The sequence below is a fragment of the Anolis sagrei genome, chromosome 12, assembly GCF_037176765.1.
Source record: "Anolis sagrei isolate rAnoSag1 chromosome 12, rAnoSag1.mat, whole genome shotgun sequence".
In the NCBI taxonomy this organism is placed as follows: domain Eukaryota; kingdom Metazoa; phylum Chordata; class Lepidosauria; order Squamata; family Dactyloidae; genus Anolis; species Anolis sagrei.
Genome location: NC_090032.1, coordinates 1,165,303 through 1,186,479, shown reverse-complemented (window position 1 = coordinate 1,186,479; position 21,177 = coordinate 1,165,303). Strand labels below are relative to the sequence as shown.

General features: G+C 38.5%; 2 protein-coding genes across 2 annotated transcripts in view; both read right to left on the bottom strand.

The window, feature by feature from the left end:
* Positions 1–8,545, bottom strand: part of ZBTB7B (zinc finger and BTB domain containing 7B) — a 54,378-nt gene extending 45,833 nt beyond the window's left edge. The window contains exon 1 of the mRNA XM_060757961.2: positions 8,495–8,545. The gene's annotated coding sequence lies outside the window, so the exon portion shown is untranslated. The remainder of the gene's footprint in view (positions 1–8,494) is intronic.
* A 7,554-nt stretch (positions 8,546–16,099) lies between these two features.
* Positions 16,100–21,177, bottom strand: part of LOC132764463 (mothers against decapentaplegic homolog 6-like) — an 8,092-nt gene continuing 3,014 nt past the window's right edge. Inside the window, exons 2-3 of the mRNA XM_067472303.1 lie at positions 20,835–20,920; positions 16,100–19,330 (exon numbers count right to left, since the gene is read on the bottom strand). Of these exons, the coding sequence (XP_067328404.1) occupies positions 18,786–19,330; positions 20,835–20,880 (591 nt within the window). The 5' untranslated portion in view covers positions 20,881–20,920 and the 3' untranslated portion in view covers positions 16,100–18,785. The remainder of the gene's footprint in view (positions 19,331–20,834; positions 20,921–21,177) is intronic.

Sequence of the window (21,177 nt, the reverse complement as noted above, 5' to 3'; positions counted from 1 at the left end):
GTTCTGTGCAGAGAAGGCGAAAGGCGGCCTTGCAAGGAACTACAACTCCCAGGCCAAACCGAAGGCGCAACCCTAAGCGAGCGAGGCGGTGCAGGGCGTGCCTGGCAGGACAGAGTCCAAAAAGAACATTTGCCAGAAGGAAGGGGAGGAAGGAGGAGACCGCAAAACTCACATGCAAAACACACATGCCTTTCCCAAGCTTTGGAATCCCTCCCTGAAAGGGCATCCGCACTGGGTAATTGATGCGGTTTGGCACCACTTTTGAGCTGCCCGCTGCAATTATTATTTTCCCCAAACTCCACCAGTGTCCACATTTGGGCATGTTGCATATTCATGCCAAATTTGGTCCAGATCCATCATGGTTTGAGTCCAGGGTGCTCTCTGGATGGAGGTAAACTACAACTCCCAAACTCAAGGTCAATGCACACCAAACCCTTCCACCAAACCCCTTATTTTCTGTTGGTCATGGGAGCTCTGTGTGCCAAGACTGGTTCAATTCTATTATTATTATTATTATTATTATTATTATTATTATTATTATTCATTGTGATTGAGAGTAAATGAGTCTCCTAATAATAATAAAAATATTATTATTATTCATTGTGATTGGGGGGAGATGAGTTTCCTAATAATACATTATTATTATTATTATTATTATTATTATTCATTGTGATTTGAAGTAAATCAGTCTCCTAATAATAATATTTACTTTTATTATTATTATTATTATTATTATTATTATTAATGATTGGGAGTAGATGAGTGTCCTAATACTATTATATTATTATTATTATTATTATTATTATTATTATTACTATTATTATTCATTGTGACTGGGAGTAGATGAGTCTCCCAGTAACAAAATAATAATAATAATAATAATAATAATAATAATTATTATTATTAATTGTGATTGGAAGTAGAAGAGCCTCTCAATAATAATAAAATATTATTATTATTATTATTATTATTATTACTATTTATTATCATTATTCATTGTGATTGAGGGGAGATGAGTCTCCCAATAATAAAAAATATTATTATTATTACTATTTATTATCATTATTCATTGTGATTGGGGGGAGATGAGTCTCCTAATAATACATTATTATTATTATTATTATTATTATTATTCATTGTGATTGGGAGTAAATGAGTCTCCTAAAATTAAAATTTATTGTTATTATTATTATTATTATTATTCATTGTGATTGGGAGTAAATGAGTCTCCTAATAATAATAATATTTATTATTATTATTATTCTTTGTGACTGGGGGGGAGATGAGTCTCCCAATAATAATACATTTATTATTATTATTATTATTATTATTATTATTATTATTCATTGTGATTGGGAGTAAATGAGTCTCCTAATAATAATACATTTATTATTATTCATTGTGATTGGGAGGAGATGAGTCTCCTAATAATAATATTTATTATTATTATTATTATTATTATTATTCATTGTGATTGGGAGTAGATGAGCCTCCTAATAATAATAATTATTATTATTATTATTCATTGTGATTGGGAGTAGATGAGTCTCCTAATAATAATAAAACATTATTATTATTATTCATTGTGATTGAGAGTAGATGAGTCTCCTAATAGTAATAAAATATTACTATTATTATTACTGTTGTTGTTGTTATTCATTGTGATTGGGATTATTATTATTATTATTCATTATGATTGGGAGTAAATGAGTCTCATAATAATATTTATTATTATTACTATTATTATTCATTGTGATTGGGAGTAGATGAGTCTCCCAATAGCAATGAATTATTATTATTATTATTATTATTATTATTATTACTACTATTATTATTACTCATTGTTATTGGGACCAGATGAGTCCCCCGATAGTAATAAAACATTATTATTATTATTATTATTATTATTATTATTCATTGTGACTGGGAGTAGATGAGTCTCCTAATAATAATAAAATGTTGTTGTTGTTGTTGTTGTTGTTATTCATTGTGATAGGGAGTAGATGAGTCTCCCAATAATAATAATAATAATAATAATAATAATTTAAATATTACTTCATATTATTATTATGTTATTATTATTACCATTATTATCATTCATTGTGATTGGGAGTAGATGAGTCTCCTAATAATAATACATTATTATCATTATTATTATTATTCATTGTGATTGGGAGTAAATGAGTTTCTTAATAATAATAATAATAATAATAATAATAATAATAATATATTTATTATTATTATTCATTGTGATTGGGAGTAGCTGAGTCTCCCAATAATAAAAAATATTATTATTATTATTATTATTACTATTACTATTATTATTATTCATTGTTATTGGGACCAGATGAGTTCCCCAATACTAATAAAATATTATTATTATTCATTGTGATTGGGAGTAGATGAGTCTCCTAATAATAATAAAATATTACTATTATTACTATTATTGTTGTTATTATTACTATTGTTGTTGTTGTTATAATAATAATAATTTTAAATTATTATTATTATTATTATTCATTGTGATTGGGAGTAGATGAGTCTCCTAATAATAATAAAATTTTACTATTATTACTATTGTTGTTGTTGTTGTTACTATTGTTGTTGTTATAATAATAATAATTTTAAATTATTATTATTATTATTCATTGTGATTGGGAGTAGATGAGTCTCCTAATAATAATAAAATTTTACTATTATTACTATTATTGTTGTTGTTGTTGTTGTTAGTATTGTTGTTGTTATAATAATAATAATTTTAAATTATTCTTATTATTATTCATTGTGATTGGGAGTAGATGAGTCTCCTAATAATAATAAAATATTACTATTATTACTATTATTGTTGTTATTATTACTATTGTTGTTGTTGTTATAATAATAATAATTTTAAATTATTATTATTATTATTATTCATTGTGATTGGGAGTAGATGAGTCTCCTAATAATAATAAAATTTTACTATTATTACTATTGTTGTTGTTGTTGTTACTATTATTGTTGTTGTTGTTATAATAATAATAATAATTTTAAATTATTCTTATTATTATTCATTGTGATTGGGAGTAGATGAGTCTCCTAATAATAATAAAATTTTACTATTATTACTATTGTTGTTGTTGTTGTTACTATTGTTGTTGTTATAATAATAATAATTTTAAATTATTATTATTATTATTCATTGTGATTGGGAGTAGATGAGTCTCCTAATAATAATAAAATTTTACTATTATTACTATTATTGTTGTTGTTGTTGTTGTTAGTATTGTTGTTGTTATAATAATAATAATTTTAAATTATTCTTATTATTATTCATTGTGATTGGGAGTAGATGAGTCTCCTAATAATAATAAAATATTACTATTATTACTATTATTGTTGTTATTATTACTATTGTTGTTGTTGTTATAATAATAATAATTTTAAATTATTATTATTATTATTATTCATTGTGATTGGGAGTAGATGAGTCTCCTAATAATAATAAAATTTTACTATTATTACTATTGTTGTTGTTGTTGTTACTATTATTGTTGTTGTTGTTATAATAATAATAATAATTTTAAATTATTCTTATTATTATTCATTGTGATTGGGAGTAGATGAGTCTCCTAATAATAATAAAATATTACTATTATTACTATTATTGTTGTTGCTGTTAAAATTATTGTTGTTATAATAATAATAATAATAATAATAATAAATTTAAATTATTCTTATTATTATTCATTGTGATTGGGAATAGATGGGTCTCCTAATAATAATAATAATAATAATAATAATAATAATAGTAATAATAGTAATAATAATTTAAATATTACTTCATATTATTATTATTATTATTAGGAGACCCATCTACTCCCAATCACAATGAATAATAATAATAATAATAATATAACATAATGAATAATAATATTATTATAAAGTAGTATTAAATTATTATTGTTATGACTGTTATTACATTATCTAACACGATTTTCATTCTCATTGAATCCCTTCAATGATTTCTCCTTATTTGACCCCAAATATTCATTATTGTTGTTGCTGATGTTGTTGTTAGGCTTTGCAAAACTACAACTCCCAGGGTTCCATAGCATTGGAGTGATGGCACTTGGAGATGGTTGCAGGCTTTGCAATACACTACAACTCCCAAGTTTCGGTACCATCAAAGCGGAAGAAAGGCCTTGCCATACATCACGATTCCCATGATTTTGTGGCATCGCAAAGGTTGTTATGTTTGGGAACGAAGCCGCAAAAGAGCCGAGTGGCGGGGCAACCGGTTCTGGGATTCCCCCTCGAGGGGCGAAAAAGGGGTTTTTCCTGATCCGGTATCTCTTCCTGACCTGAATCCATCCCAACTACTTGCTTTGAATGAATGTGCTTTTCCTGCCTGGAAGAAGGAGGCGATATCATCTACATACACAAATACATGCACAGCCTTTACTTGCTTCCTAGGAGCATAGACTACGATATCATCATCATATACATCATATACATATATTTAAAAAATAGCATACAAGGAGCACAGGCTACTATATCGTCAACATTTACAGCCATTACTGGTTTACAAGGAGCCTAGACTACGATATCGTCAGCGTACACACACATACACGCACAGCCGAAAGAGCGTAGCCTACGATATCATCAACATACACACATACATACAAACACAGCCCTTATTGGATAGACTACGATATCGTCAGCATACATACATACAGACATACATAGCTCTTATTGGCATAGACTACAATATCGTCAGCATACACACATACATACAAACACAGCCCTTATTGGCATAGACTACGATATCATCAACATACACACATACAGACACAGCCATTACTGGCTTACAAGGAGCATAGACTACGATATCGTCAACATACACAGTCCTTATTGACATACAAGGAGCATAGACTACAACATCATCTACGTACATACATACATAGTCTTTATTAATATACAAGGAGCATAGGCTACGATATCGTCAACATACACAGTCCTCATTGACATACAAGGAGCATAGACTATGATATCATCAACATACACAGTCCTTATTGACATACAAGGAGCATAGACTACAACATCATCTACGTACATACACACATACATACACAGGCATTACTGGTTTACAAGGAGCATAGACTACGATATCGTCAACATACACAGTCCTCATTGACATACAAGGAGCATAGACTACATCAACTACGTACATACACACATACATACACAGGCATTACTGGTTTACAAGGAGCATAGACTACGATATCGTCAACATACACAGTCCTTATTGACATACAAGGAGCATAGACTACAACATCATCAACGTACATACACACATACATACACAGCCATTACTGGCTTACAAGGAGCATAGACTACGATATCGTCAACATACACAGTCCTTATTGACATACAAGGAGCATAGACTACAACATCATCAACGTACATACACACATACATACACAGCCATTACTGGCTTACAAGGAGCATAGACTACGATATCGTCAACATACACAGTCCTTATTGACATACAAGGAGCATAGACTACAACATCATCAACGTACATACACACATACATACACAGCCATTACTGGCTTACAAGGAGCATAGACTACGATATCGTCAACATACACAGTCCTTATTGACATACAAGGAGCATAGACTACAACATCATCAATGTACATACACACATACATACACAGGCATGACTAGCTTACAAGGAGCATAGACTATGATATCATCAACATACACACATACATACACAGCCATTACTGGTTTACAAGGAGCATAGACTATGATATCGTCAACATACACAGTCCTTATTGACATACAAGGAGCATAGACTACAACATCATCTACGTACATATACACATACATACACAGGCATTACTGGTTTACAAGGAGTATAGACTACGATATCGTCAACATGCACAGTCCTTATTGACATACAAGGAGCATAGACTACAATATCATCAATGTACATATACACAGGCATTACTGGCTTACAAGGAGCATAGACTATGGTATCGTCAGCATACACATATACATAAATACACAGCCAAAAGATATATGTATATAAGTGGAGGGAAGAAGTTCCTGAATTCCTGGTTTGGAGGGAGAAGGGAAAGGAGGAAAGGATTAGGGAAGAGGAAAGAAGGAGGGGAAGAAGGGATAGAGAAAAGGAGAGGAAAGAAAGAGAGGAAAAGAAAGGAAAAGAAAGGAAAACAAGAGGGAAGACGGAGGAAAAGAGGGATGAAGGAAGGAAATATGAGATCAAAGAAGGAGAGGAAAAGAAGGGATAGGGAAGAGGAAAGTAAAGAAGAGAAAAGAAAGGAGAGTAAAAGTAAAGAAGGAGAGGATAAGAAGAAAGAGAGAGAAAAGAAGGTATAGTAAGAGGAAAGAAGGAGGTGAAAATGAAGGGATTGGAAGAGGAAAAAAGGAGATGAAGAGGGGATAATAAGAGGAAAGGAAAGGAAGAAAGGATAGTAAAAGTGAAGAAGGACAAGAGGAAAGAAGGAGAAGGGATTGTAAGAGGAAGAAAAGAGAGGAAAGTAAGGGGAAGAAGAATAGTGAAAGGAAAGGAAAAGAGGGAAGAAGGAGAGGAAATGGGGGAAATAAGAGTAAAGGACGGAAAGAGGAAAGCAAGAGAGGAAGACAGGATAGTAAGAGGGAAGAAAAAGAGGAAAAGAAAGGATTGTAAGAGGGAAAGAGGGAAGAAGAAGGAAAAAGGTGACGGTCACAGTAAAGAAGGAGAGGACAAGAAGAAAGAAAGGGAGGAAAAGAAGAGTAAGAGGAAAGGAGGAGTGGAAAGGAGGGAAGAAGGAGGGGGAAATGAAGAGATACGAAAGGGAAAGGAGAGGAAAAGAAGGGATTGTAAGAGGAAAGTAAGGAGAGGAAAAGAAGGGGGAAGGAGAGAAAAAGAAAGGAAAATAAGAGGAAAGAAGGAGAGGAAAAGAAGGGATAGTAACAAGAAAGGAGAGGAAAATGTGAGGGGAAGAAAGAAGAGATAGTGAGGAGGAGGAGAAGAAAGGATAGTAACAGGAAAGGAAAAGAGAAAAGAAGGTGGGAAAGAAGGGATAAGAAAAGAAAAGAAAGAGAGGACAAGAAGAAAGAAAGAGAGAAAAAGTAGGTAGAGTAAGAGGAAAGGAAGAGTGGAAAGGAAGGAAGAAGGCGTGGGGAAATGAAGAGATACCAAGGGGAAAGAAGGAGACGAAAAGAAGGGGAATAGTAAAAGTATAGAAGGAGAGGACCAGAAGAAAGAGGAAAAGAGGGAAGAAGGAGAGGGAAAAAAGGAAAGTAAGAGGAAAGTAAGGAGAGGAAAAGAGGGGGAAAGGAGAGAAAAAGAAAGGAAAAAGAAAGGAAAAGAAGGGATAGTAACAAGAAAAGAGAGGAAAATGTGGGGGGAAGAAAGAAGAGATAGTAAGAGAGAAGAAGGAGAGGAAGAAAGGATAGTAACAGTAAAGGAAAAGAGGAAAGAAGGAGAGGAAAAGAAGGTAGAGTAAGAGGAAAGGAAGAGTCGAAAGGAGGGAAGGAGGAAGGGAAATGAAGAGATAGAAAAGGAAAAGAAGGAGAGGAAAAGAAGGGATAGTAAAGAAGAAGAAAGAAAGAAGGAGGGGAAAAGAAGGGATAATAAAAGAAAAGAAGGAGATTATAAGAGAAAAGAAAGGAAGAAAGAAAGAAAGAAAGAAAGAAAGAAAGGAAAATGAAGGGATGGAGGAAGAAGAAAGAAGGAAAGGAAAAGAAGGGATAGTAAAGAAGAAGAAGAAAGAAGGGATAAGAAGAAAGGAAGGAAGGAAGGAAGGAAGGAAGAAAGGAAAATGAAGGAATGGAGGAAGAAGAAAGAAGGAAAGGAAAAGAAGGGATAGTAAAGAAGAAGAAGAAAGAAGGGATAAGAAGGAAGGAAGGAAGGAAGGAAGGAAGGAAGGAAAATGAAGGGATGGAGGAAGAAGAAAAAAGGAGGGGAGAAGAAGGGATGGTAAAAGAAAAGAAGGAGAGGATAAGAAGAAAGGAAGGAAGGAAGAAAAATGAAGTGATGGGGAAGAAAGAAGGAGAAGAAAAGAAGGGATAGTAAAGAAGGAGAAGAAAGAAGGAAGGGAAAAGGGAGTGTAAGAGAAAAGAAGGAGAGGATAAGAAGGAAGGAAGGAAGAGAGGAAAATGAAGGGATGGGGAAAAAGAAAGGAGAGGAAAAGAAAGAGAGGATAAGAAGGAAGGAAGGAAGGAAGGAAGGAAGAAAAATGAAGGGATAGGAGGAAGAAGAAAGAAGGAGAGGAAAAGAGGGAAGAAGGAGAGGAAAGAAAGGGAAAAGAAGGGACAGAGTAAGAGGAAAGGAAGAGGAAATGCTGTGAGAGAAAGAAGAGGAAAGGAAGGAGGAAGAGGAGAGGAAGAAGGAGGGAAGAGAGAAGGAGGGGAGTTGGAGGAAGAAGAGGAAGAGGAAGAAGGGAAGGGGAAAGGATTGGAGAAGGAGGAATAAACCCAAGAAGAAGGAAGGACTCACCCTGCGTCTTTCTCCAGGGAAAGAAGGAAGGAAGGAAGGAAGAGCTCACCTGCCCAGGCCACGCCCCCAGCTCACCTGCACGCCCCGCTCCCTGGACTGGGCCACGCCCACGCCCCGCCTCTTCTCCCTCATCGCCCCGCCCACTCCCCCCTCCCCGCGCTGTCCTCGAGGGACATTCCAAGCCACGCCCCCCGCCGCTGCTGATTGGATGCTGATTGGTGGAGGCGCAGCCCTTCCTGGAACCGCCCCCTCTTGCCTGCCTGGGGTTATTCAGGGTCGTTTAATTATATTATATTATATTATATTATATTATATTATATTATATTATATTATATTATGTTATGTTATGTTATGTTATTATATTATTGTATATTATAATATAATATAAAATTATTATTATTATATTATTATATTATATTATATTATAATAATATATTATAATATAATATAAAATTATAATTATATTATTATAATATTATATTATGTTATGTTATATTATATTATTATATTATATTAATTAAATAATAATTATATTATTAATATAATATAATATAAAATTATAATTATATTATTATAATATTATATTATTATGTTATATTATATTATTACATTAAATAATAATTATATTATTAATATAATATAATATTATAATTATATTATTATAATATTATATTATGTTATATTATATTATATATTATTATAATATAATATAATATAATATAATATAAAATTATAATGATATTATTATATTATATTATATTATTATATTATTATTATATTCTGTTATATTATATTATATTACTATATTATATTATTATGTTATATTGTTATATTAAGGAAAGGAAAAATGGGTTGGAAAGGGAGTATCAATCAGGGTCTGCTCCTCTTAATTTTTTTATATCTATACTATATATATATATATATATATATATATATATATATAAATACTCTATTATAGTAGAAAATATTATACATAAATATAGTATATATATTTATATCATTTTATATTATATATATATTATATTATGATACTATATTATAGTAGAAAATATTACACATAAATATAGTATATATATATATATATTATTTTATATTATTATATTATATTATTATACTCTATTATAGTAGAAAATATTATACATAAATATAGTATATATTTATATTATTTTATATTATATTATAAAATTATATTATTATAATATATTATTATATAATATATATAGAAAATATTATATATCATATAATATATATATATCAATATTATATATATTACATAATATATATAATATAATATATATAATAATATAAAATGATATAAATATATGTACTGTGTTTATGTATACTATTTTATAGTATAATATAGTATCATTATATATAATAAATAAAATAATATATATCTATACTATATATATTAAGTAATAATATGTATAATATAATACAGTATAATATAAAAGAATTCAATATATATATAATATAATATATATAATAATATAAAATGTTATAAATATATATACTATATGTATAACATTTTATAGTATAATATAGTATAATAATATATAAATTATAAAATAATATATATCTATACTATATATATTAAATAATAATATATATAATTTAATACCGTATAATAATATAAAATAATACAATATATATAATATAATATATATAATAATATAAAATGATATAAATATATATACTATATTGATGTATAATATTTTATAGCATAATATAGTATAATAATATATAATATATAAAATAATATATATCTATATTATATATATTAAATAATAATATATAAAATAATATATATCTATACTATATATATTAAATAATATATAATAATATATAATATAATACAGTATAATAATATAATATATGTACATATATTTATGTATAATATTTTATTATAATTTTATTTTTACATATTATATTATGTTCAAATAATAATGAGAGTAATAATAATAATAATAATTTTATTCTCCTTAATACGAATAGTGCATAGAGGACGTTAATGATGATGGTTCCTAGAAGAAGAAGACGGTCTTTCGGCAGGTGTCCCTTGCTACCTGGCTACCTGGCTACCTGGCTACCTGGCTACCTGGCTACCTGGCTACCTGGCTACCTGGCTACCTGGCTACCTGGCTACCTGGCTGCTTAACTAATAATGATGATGTCATGAAGCCTGAGACGAAGGTCACTCCGCCGCTGTCACCTGTGCGACGTTCCCACCTTTCCGCCCCGCTTGGGAAGCCAGGCCCAGGTGGTTCTCCCTAGGTAGGCCGAGGGACCTTTGGCGCAGGTGACTGGGTGGGGTGCTCCTTCTCCGCACACAGGCCCAACCTGTCTGGCAGCCACCTACCTGCTCACCTGAACAGGTGGGAAAGGCTCTCCGTGTTCCCGCTGCGGGCCCCTCCTCCCCCCCCCTTGGCGGCAGGTAGGCAGTGTCCTCACCTGGCCTCACCTGAGCAGACCCCCATCTCTCTCTCTCTCTCTCTCTCATCTCGCCCCACCTCTTTCTGGCTCAGGAGTGTGCCCACGAGGCAGGCCGCCGCCATTGTACCTGAGCCAGGTGGAAACACCTTGGGAGGCAGGTGAAGGGCAGGCCTGCTTCCCAGGCCTGCCATAGAGAGGTGGGAGGGGACCCCCAGAGGACATCCAGTCCAGCCCATTCTGCCACAGATCACCATCCGATCCCTCCCGACAGATGGCCATCCAGCCATAGGTATCATGAGATAGAAACACTATATTCTATGACATACCTATTACAAAATACTAGTTTGAAGGGAGCCCCAGAGGGCATCTAGTCCAGCCCACTTTTGCCTCAAAGGAAGGCACCATCCGATCCCTCCCGGCAGATGGCCATCCAGACATAATTATGAGAGATAGACACACAAACTATATTCTCTAATATATCTATAATATTCTAGAGTTGGGAGGGACCCCCAGAGGGCATCTAGTCCTGCCCCATTCTGCCGTAAGGAAGTCACCATCCGATCACTCCCAACAGATGGCCATCCAGACATAGGTATCATGAGATAGAAACACTATATTCTGTGATATACCTATTACATTAATACTAGTTTGAAGGGACCCCCAGAGGGCATCTAGTCCAGACTAGTCTGCCGTAAGGAAGTCACCATCCGATCCCTCCCAACAGATGGCCATCCAGACATAGATATCATGAGATAGAAACACTATATTCTGTGATATGCCTATTATAAAATACTAGTTATAAGGGACCACCAGAGAGCATCTAGTCCAGCCCCCTTCTGCCTCAAAGGAAGTCACCATCCAATCCCTCCCGACAGATGGCCATCCAGACATGGGTATGATAGATAGACACACAAACTATATTCTCTAATATATTATCTATAATATTATAGAGTTGATTATGAGATAGAAACACTATATTCTGTGATATACGTATTATAAAATACTAGTTCGAAGGGACCCCCAGAGGGAATCTAGTCCAGCCCCCTTCTGCCACAAATGAAATCACCATCCGATCCCTCCCGACAGATGGCCATCCAGCCATAGACATCATGAGATAGAAACACTATATTCTATGACATACCTATTATAAAATAGTAGTCGAAGGGACCCCCAGAGGGCATCCAGTCCAGGCCACTTCTGCCTCAAAGGAAGGCACCATCTGATCCCTCCCAACAGATGGCCATCCAGACATAGGTATCATGAGATAGAAACACTATATTCTGTGATATGCCTATTATTAAATACTAGTTCCAAGGGACTCCCAGAGGGCATCTAGTCCAGACCACTTCTGCCGCAAATGAAGTCACCATCCGATCCCTCCTGACAGATGACCATCCAGACATGGGTATGATAGATAGACACACAAACTATATTATATAATATATAATAGTCCAGAGTTGGACGGGACCCCCACTTGCAGCCCACTTCTGCTGCAAATGAAGTCACCATCCGATCACTCCCGACAGTTGGCCATCCAGACATAATTATGAGAGATAGACACACTCTATATAGTCTAATATGTCTATAATATTCTAGAATTGGACAGGACCCCCAGAGGGCATCTAGTCCAACCCACCTCTGCCAAAACAGAAGGCACCATCCGATCCCTCCCGACATATGGCCATACCTAGATAGACACACACTATATTCTCTAATACATCTGTTGGAAGGGACCCCCAGAGGGCATTTAGTCCAACCCCCTTCTTCCCTAAAGGAAGGCACCATTCAATCCCTCCCAACAGATGGCCATCCAGACATGGGTATGATAGATAGACACACAAACTATATTCTGTAATATATCTATAATATTCTAGAGTTGGGAGGGATCCCCAGAGGGCATCTAGTCCAACCCCCTTCTGCCATAGAGGAAGGCACAATTCAATCCTTCCCGGCAGATGCTAGAAGAGAAGAGAGAGGCTCCACAAGGCTCCCAAACTGATGTTATGCTAGAATTGGGACCCCAAAAGGCCATCTAGTCCGACCCCCTTGTATATATTATGTATGACTTGGAGTGCACTCATGATGCATAACGAGCCCACTTTATTTTGGTTCCATGCAGTGAAGTGAAGGGGGTTGTGGTTGTGCAAGGGTTGTTGTCGCTGCGATGGAGTGAGGCACGGCACCCCTTCGAGGTGGGCTTGTGGCCTGCACTGATTGCAGCGGAAGAGGAAGGCGAAGGAGGACGGCTTCCTGTGCGAACCACTTGAGAGGGGCCCGGGGGGCCACGCGAAGCCCTGCAAACCGCCCTCCGCCTCTGCACAGAAACCTCACGTCTTGCAGCAGCACACGCAAAGACATCACATACGTGTTGAAGTTCACCTTTTACGTAGGCGACTTCATTCACTGCACCAGAGTTGCATGGCATCTCCTCATTGCCTGCATTCCATACGTTGTGTCGTATTCCAATGTTGTTTAGTAAAGAGATACGATCCAATTCTTTCTGTTGTGGTGAATTAATAATAACACACCTATTAGTTATATTATATTATATTATATTATATTATATTAATATAAATATTATATTATAATATTATATTTATATTGTATTATATTATTATTATATTAATATTATATTATATTTTATATTATATTATTATATTATATTATATATTATATTATTATATTATATTTATATTATATTATTATATTATATTAATATTATATTAATACTACATTATTATATTATGTGAACGTTTTTTTTGTGTTAATTATATTGATAAAAAATAAAATAACATTAAAATACAATATAACGCGTCACATCTACTCAAATTTGGAGAATTAATAATAACACGCCTATTGGGTTGTTGTAGGTTTTTCCGGGCTCTATGGCCATGTTCTGGAGGCAATTTTTCTCCTGACGTTTCGCCTGCATCTATGGCAAGCATCCTCAGAGGTAGTGAGGTCTGTTGGAAGTAGGAAAAATGGTCTCTCAGTTCTTGTGGGTTTTTTCGGGCTATATGGCCATGTTCTAGAGGCATTTCTCCTGACGTCAGGAGAAATGCCTCTAGAACATGGCCATATAGCCCGAAAAAACCCACAAGAACTGAGTGATTCCGGCCATGAAAGCCTTCAACAATACATAGGAAAAATGGGTTTATATATCTGTGGAATGACCAGGGTGGGACAAAGGACTTTTGTCTGCTGGAGCTAGATGTGAATGTTTCAGCTGATCACCTTGATTAGCATTCAATGGCTTGGAAGTGCCTGGGGGGAATCTTTTGTTAAGAGTGATTTTATGTGCCTGTTTGTTTCCCCTCTGTTGTTTTGCTGTTGTAATTTTTGAGTAGCCAGATTTTGTTCATTTTCCTGGTCTCTTCCTTTCTGTTGAAATTGTCCACATGCTTCTTGTGTATTTCAGTGGCTTCTCTGTGTAGTCTGACATGGTGGTTGTTGGAGTGGTCCAGCATTTCTGTGTTCTCAAATAAAATGCTGTGTCCAGGTTGGTTCCTCAGGTGCTCTGCTATGGCTGACTTCTCTGGCTGGAGTAGTCTGCAGTGCCTTTCATGTTTTTTGATGCATGTCTGGGCGCTGCGTTTGGTGGTCCCTATGTACAGAAAACCCACACACGCGGATAGATATCTACATAAAAACTCCAAGCATCACCCAAGTCACAAAAGAAGCCCCATTAAAGCCTTGGCAGACCGTGCAAAAAGAATCTGCGAAGCCCACCTCCTCCAAGATGGACTGAACCACCTCAACTGGGCTCTCCAGGCCAATGGAGACTCCACCTCAGACATCAGAAGAGCTGCCAGACCACCGAGAAGAAGCCACGAGAGTCAAGACCAAGATCCACCCAGAGGGAAAGTGTTCCTGCCATACATTAAGGGAACCACTGACCGCAGAGGGAAGCTGATGAGGAAACACAACATACAAACTATCTCCAGACCCACCAAGAAAATCCAACCAATGCTTCGTTCAGCAAAGGACAAGAGGGATCCTCTCACCTCTGCAGGAGTCTACCATTGTATCCCAAACATAGCATTGCCCAAACACGCATCAAGGAACATGAAATCACTGCAGACTACTCCAACCAGAGAAATCAGCCATGCAAATTTGAAGCTTCACTCCATCTCATTGAGATATAGAATTGTGCTATTTTAGCCATTATAGTAACAAGGTTCTTGTAGGTTTTTTCAGGCTATATGGCCATGTTCTAGAGGCATTCTCTCCTGACGTTTCGCCTGCATCTATGGCAAGCATCCTCAGAGGTAGTGAGGTCTGTTGGAACTAGGAAAAATGGGTTTATTTATATATCTGTGGAATGACCAGGGTGGGACAAAGGACTCTTGTCTGCTGGGGCTAGCTGTGAATGTTTCAGCTGACCACCTTCATTAGCATTTGAAGGCTTGTCTGAGCCTGGGAAAATGTTGTGTTGAGTGGTGTTAAGATGTGCCTGGTTGTTTCCTCTCTGCTGTTTTGCTGTTGTAATTTTAGAGTTTTTTAATACTGGTGGCCAGATTCTGTTCATTTTCATGGTCTCCTCCTTTCTGTTGAACACCTCTCAACAGAACATTTTCCCAGGCTCAGACAAGCCTTCAAATGCTAATGAAGGTGGTCAGCTGAAACATTCACACCTAGCTCCAGCAGAGAAGAGCTCTTTGCCCCACCCCGGCCATTCCAGAGATATATAAACCCATTGTCCTACTTCCAACAGACCTCACTACCTCTGAGGATGCTTGCCATAGATGCAGGAGAAACGTCAGGAGAGAATGCCTCTAGAACATGGACCTATAGCCCGAAAAAACCTACAAGAACCTAGTGATTCCAGCCATGAAAGCCTTCGACAATTCATTATAGTAACACTTTCCTTTAAGATTAGGGAGGTTTCTCAATGTAAACAATGCAAGGGCTCCCCCTGCTGCCAAGAAGGCGAACTGCAAGGAGAGAGAGCTATTCAGAGGCCTTCCTTCTGCTTCTCTGCACATGCTCAGAGGCATTCTAAGGCACCTTGAATTGTACTTTCAGAATGGACACCAAGGGGCAAAACTGCCAAAGGGGATGATGGGAGTTGTGGTTGTTCCCATCATGCCAAGAAAGAGACCTGAGCTGCGTCGAAGACATTCAGATACATCATCATACATTATTATTCTAATAAAAGGACCACGACAAATGTTGACACTTTTTCAAAAAGCAATTTAATCTTGAGTATAAATAACCAAGAGCGCGTATTTCTCCAACAAAGGGCACCACAAGCCGCTCTGGATCATAGACGCGACACTGGGATTTGTAGTCCCAAACTCTCCCAAAGTATTGGGTATAATAGCAATTTCCCTGGATTTCTGGCATCCGTTTCCTTCCTTCCTTTATTTTCTTCCTTCCTCCTTTCCTCCTCCTTTCTTTTCTTCCTCTCTCCCTTTGATCTTCCCTTCCTTCCTCCCTCCCTCCTTTCTTTCCTTCTTTGCTTCCTTCCTCCCTCCCTTCCCTCCTTTCTAGATTCCTTCCTTCCTCCTTTCCCCTCTTCTTCCTTCCATCTTTTCCTTTTCTCCTTTTTTCCTTTTTTCCTTCTTTCCTTCCTCCCTCTCTCCCTTCCTTCTTTCATTCTTTGCTTCTTTCCTCCTTCCCTTCCCTCCTTTCTAGTTTCCTTCCTTCCTCCTTTCCCCCTTTTCCTCCTTCTTTCCTTCCTTCTTCCTTTCCTTTTCACTTTTTCCTTTCTCCTTTCCTTTCTTTTTTCCTTCCTGCCTTTTCTCCCTCCTTCCCTTCTTTCCGTTACTTTCATCCTCCCTCCTTTTCTTCCTTCTTTATTTCCTTCTTTCATTCTTTGCTTCCTCCTTCCCTCCCTTCCCTCCTTTATAGTTTCCTTCCTTCCTCCTTCCTCCTTTTTCCTCCTTCCTCCTTTCCTTTTCCTTTCTTTTTTCCTTCCTGCCTTTTCTCCCTCCCTCCCTTCTTTCCTTTCCTTTCTCCACTTCTTTGAGACCCACAGTTTCAAAGAAAAGGTGAGAGTGTGGCAGGGAGGAAAACACACATATGCACAACACATACATGTATGTTTGTGTCTATGTGTGTGAATGAAGGGGACACAAAGAAGGCCATCCAGTTCACCCCCACTTAATAGATAGAACCCTGGATGGATGGATGGATGGATGGACTCCTAGAGTTGGAAGAGACCCAAAGAAGGTCATCTAGTCCAACCTCATCCTGCCATTATAGGTAGATAGAGATAGATAGGGTTGGAAGGGGCCCCAAAGCAGGTCATCTAGTCCAACCTCATTCTGCCATAATAGATAGATAGATAGATAGATAGATAGATAGATAGACAGACTCCTAGAGTTGGAAGGGGCCCCAAAGAAGGTCATCTAGTCCAACCTCATTCTGTCATAATAGATAGATAGATAGATAGATAGATAGATAGATAGATAGATAGACTCCTAGAGTTGGAAGGGGCCTCAAAGAAGACCATCTAGTCCAACCCCATTCTGCCATTGTAGGTAGATAGAGATAGATAGGGTTGGAAGGGGCCCCAAAGAAGACCATCTAGTCCAACCTCATTCTGTCATAATAGATAGATAGATAGAATCCTAGAGTTGGAAGGAGCCCCAAAAAAGGTCATCTAGTCCATCCTCATTCTGCCATTATAGATAGAGATGATAGATAGACTCCTAGAGTTGGAAGGGGCCTCAAAGAAGACCATCTAGTCCGTCCTCATCCTGCCATAGTAGATAGATAGATAAGAATCCCATTGTTGTTGTTGTTCTTCTTCTTCATCATCTCCTTCATCTGGGAGCGTTGAGGAGGACCTCCACAAAACAAGGGCAAGAGGTGATGAAGCGCCGTGAGTAGCGAGGCCCCCACCCCTTGGTGAAGCTGCCATTATAGGTAGATATAGATAGGGTTGGAAGGGACCCCAAAGAAGGTCATCTAGTCCAACCTCATTCTGCCCTAATAGATAGAGATGATAGATAGACTCCTAGAGTTAGAAGGAGCCCCAAAGAAGGTCATCTAGTCCAACCCCATTCTGCCATTATAGGTAGATAGAGATAGATAGGGTTGGAAGGGGCCCCAAAGAAGACCATCTAGTCCAACCTCATCCTGTCATGATAGATAGTTAGATAGATAGAGTAGATAGACTCCTAGAGATGGTAGGAATCCCATTGTTGTTGTTCTTCTTCTTCTTCATCTCCATCTCCTTCACCTGGGAGTGTTGAGGAGGACCTCCACCCAACAAGGGCAAGAGGTGATGAAGCGGTGTGAGTAGCGAGGCCCCCACCCCTTGGCGAAGCTGCCATTATAGGTAGATAGAGATAGATAGGGTTGGAAGGAGCCCCAAAGAAGGTCATCTAGTCCAACCTCATTCTGCCATAATAGGTAGAGATAGGGTTGGAAGGAGCCCCAAAGAAGACCATCTAGTCCATCCTCATTCTGCCATAATAGATAGATAGATAGATAGATAGATAGATAGATAGAATCTTAGAGTTGGAAGGGGCCCCAAAGAAGGTCATCTAGTCCAACCTCATTCTGCCATAATAGATAGAGATGATAGATAGATAGATAGATAGATAGATAGATAGACTTTTAGAGTTGGAAGGGCCTCCAAAGAAGGTCATCTAGTCCAATCTCATTCTGCCATAATAGATAGAGATGATAGACTCCTAGAGTTGGAAAGTCCCCCAAAGAAGGTCATCTAGTCCAACCTCATTCTGCCATAATAGGTAGATAGAGATAGATAGGGTTGGAAGGCCCCCCAAAGAAGGTCATCTAGTCCAACCTCATTCTGCCCTAATAGATAGATAGATAGAGTAGATAGATAGACTCCTAGAGATGGTAGGAATCGCATTGTTGTTCTTCTTCTTCTCCATCTCCTTCATCTGGGAGCGTTGAGGAGGACCTCCACCCAACAAGGGCAAGAGGTGATGAAGCGGCGTGAGTAGCGAGGCCCCCACCCCTTGGCGAAGCTGATGCGCAGGGCGTGGAGGTCGCAAGGGCCGGGCCCCTCAGCGGGCCCCTTCCCGGCCCTCTTGCCCCCATCATCCTCATCATCCTCCTCCTCCTCGTAATCGAAGGCCTTGATGGCGTGTCCGGCGGGCACCTTGTGGACGTGGGGGCCCAGGGTGGGCGAGTGGAGGAAGAGGGGCCGCTGCCCGCGGTTGTGGGCCCAGACCCCTCCGGCCTGGCGGCTCAAGAGCAGGCCCCGGCCCAGGGTGGCCCTCGTCCGGCGCACGGCCCGGCTGCGGCTCCGGGAAGGCAGGCGAGGCAAGCAGAGGCCGCCCAGGCCGGGCGTGGGGTCCGAGTAGATGCCCACTTGGTCCTCCCAGACCGGGAAGAGGCGGCCCACGCGCAAGCCCTGCTCCCAGTAAGCCAGTTTGCACCAGGAGCCCTCGCCCAGTGACCGGCAGGACACAGTGGTCTCTGTGGGAGAGAGAGAGAGAGGGGGGGGGGGGAGGGAGGGAAAGACCGTTAGTCGTGGATTGACCGTAGTGACAACTGACCATGAGCCAAGAGGGTGAGGCAGCAGCAGAGAAAGGCCAAAGCCATCCTAGGATGCATCCAGAGGAGTCAGGTGCCCAGAGGGAGGAAAGTAATGTAGCCATCCATCTATCTATCTATCTATCTATCTATCTATCTAGAAATCTATCTATCTATCTATTTATTTTAGGATAAGGGGGCTGGACTAGATACTGTCTATCTATCTATCTATACATCTATCTATCTATGAATCTATGAATCAATCCATCTATCTATCTATCTATCTATCTATCAATCAATACATCTATAAATCTATGCATCTATGCATGTATGCATAAATACATCTATCTATGAATCTATCCATCTATCCACCTATCTCTCTATCTATCTATCTATCTATGAATCTATCTATGAATCTATCTATCCATCCATCCATCCATCTATACATACATACATACATACATACATACATACATCTATACATCTATCTATACATCTGTCTATCTGTCTGTCTGTCCGTCCGTCCGTCCATCCATCTATCGTCTGTCCGTCCGTCCATCCACCCATCCACCCATCCATCCATCCATCTATCTATCGTCTGTCTGTCCGTCCGTCCGTCCATCCATCTATTGTCTGTCTGTCTGTCCGTCCATCCGTCCATCCATCTATCGTCTGTCCGTCCATCCGTCCATCCATCCATCGTCTGTCTGTCCATCCATCCATCCATCCATCCATCCATCTACCATCTGTCTGTCTGTCCATCCATCCATCTATCGTCTGTCTGTCTGTACATCCATCCATCTATCGTCTGTCTGTCCCTCCATCCATCCATCCATCCATCCATCCATCTATTGTCTGTCTGTCCGTCCGTCCGTCTGTCCGTCCATCCATCCATCTCTCTATCCATCCATCCATTTCTCTATCTATCCATCTATCTATCCATCTATCTATCCATCTTTCTGTCTATCTATCTATCATGGCAAAAGGGGGTTGGACTAGATGGCCTTCTTTGGGGCCCCTTTCAATCCTAGAACCCTCTGGGGTTTTGCCAGGGGCTGGGGGTCCTTTGGGTCTCCCTCTTTGTGGCCCTGGCTGACCGGTGCCATGTAGGCCGCTCTGTGTGCGGGCCTTGGGTGGGGCAGGCTGTGCCTTGGTCCAGCCCTGGCGCCACTACAATGGGGTGGCCGTGCGCCAGGAGACCATGCCTGGGACACACTGGAGCCGCCTGGTCAGTCCTCCTGCGTCCAGCCAGACAGCCAGGCCCACTTCCTGCCGGCCAGCCCCCCCTGCCCCCCCGGGGCCCCCGCCTGGACTCCAGGAAGGCCTTGGGCGGCTTGGCCTTTTCCTCCAGCCAACCCTTGGGGTCAACACTGGCCTCTCCTCTCTCCGTCCCTTCCTCCCTGGCAGGGCCGTTGTGATTGTGAACCCCCTTCTGCACACTTCTCACCTTGCCGTCCTTTGCCGTGGTTGTCCTCCAAGATGTTGGGGGGCATTTTAAGTCAGGGGGCCAAAGGGGAGGAAAAAGGGGCCTTCCTGCAACGAAAGAAAGAGAGAAATCATAGATGTGTGTAGGAATGTGTGCATAACTAGGTAGAGTCAGTCAGTGAGGGTCTCTGCATATTGGTAGCCTGGCCTCTGTTGCCTGGAGGCACCCTCTGTGGAATGATGTCCAGGGTGGGAGAAAGAACCCTTGTCTGTTTAAAGCAAGTGTGCATGTTGCAACTGGCAAGCCAGAGTTGCCTTGCGGCTACAAAGTCAATCAGTGAGGGTCTTTGCATAGAGGTAGCCTG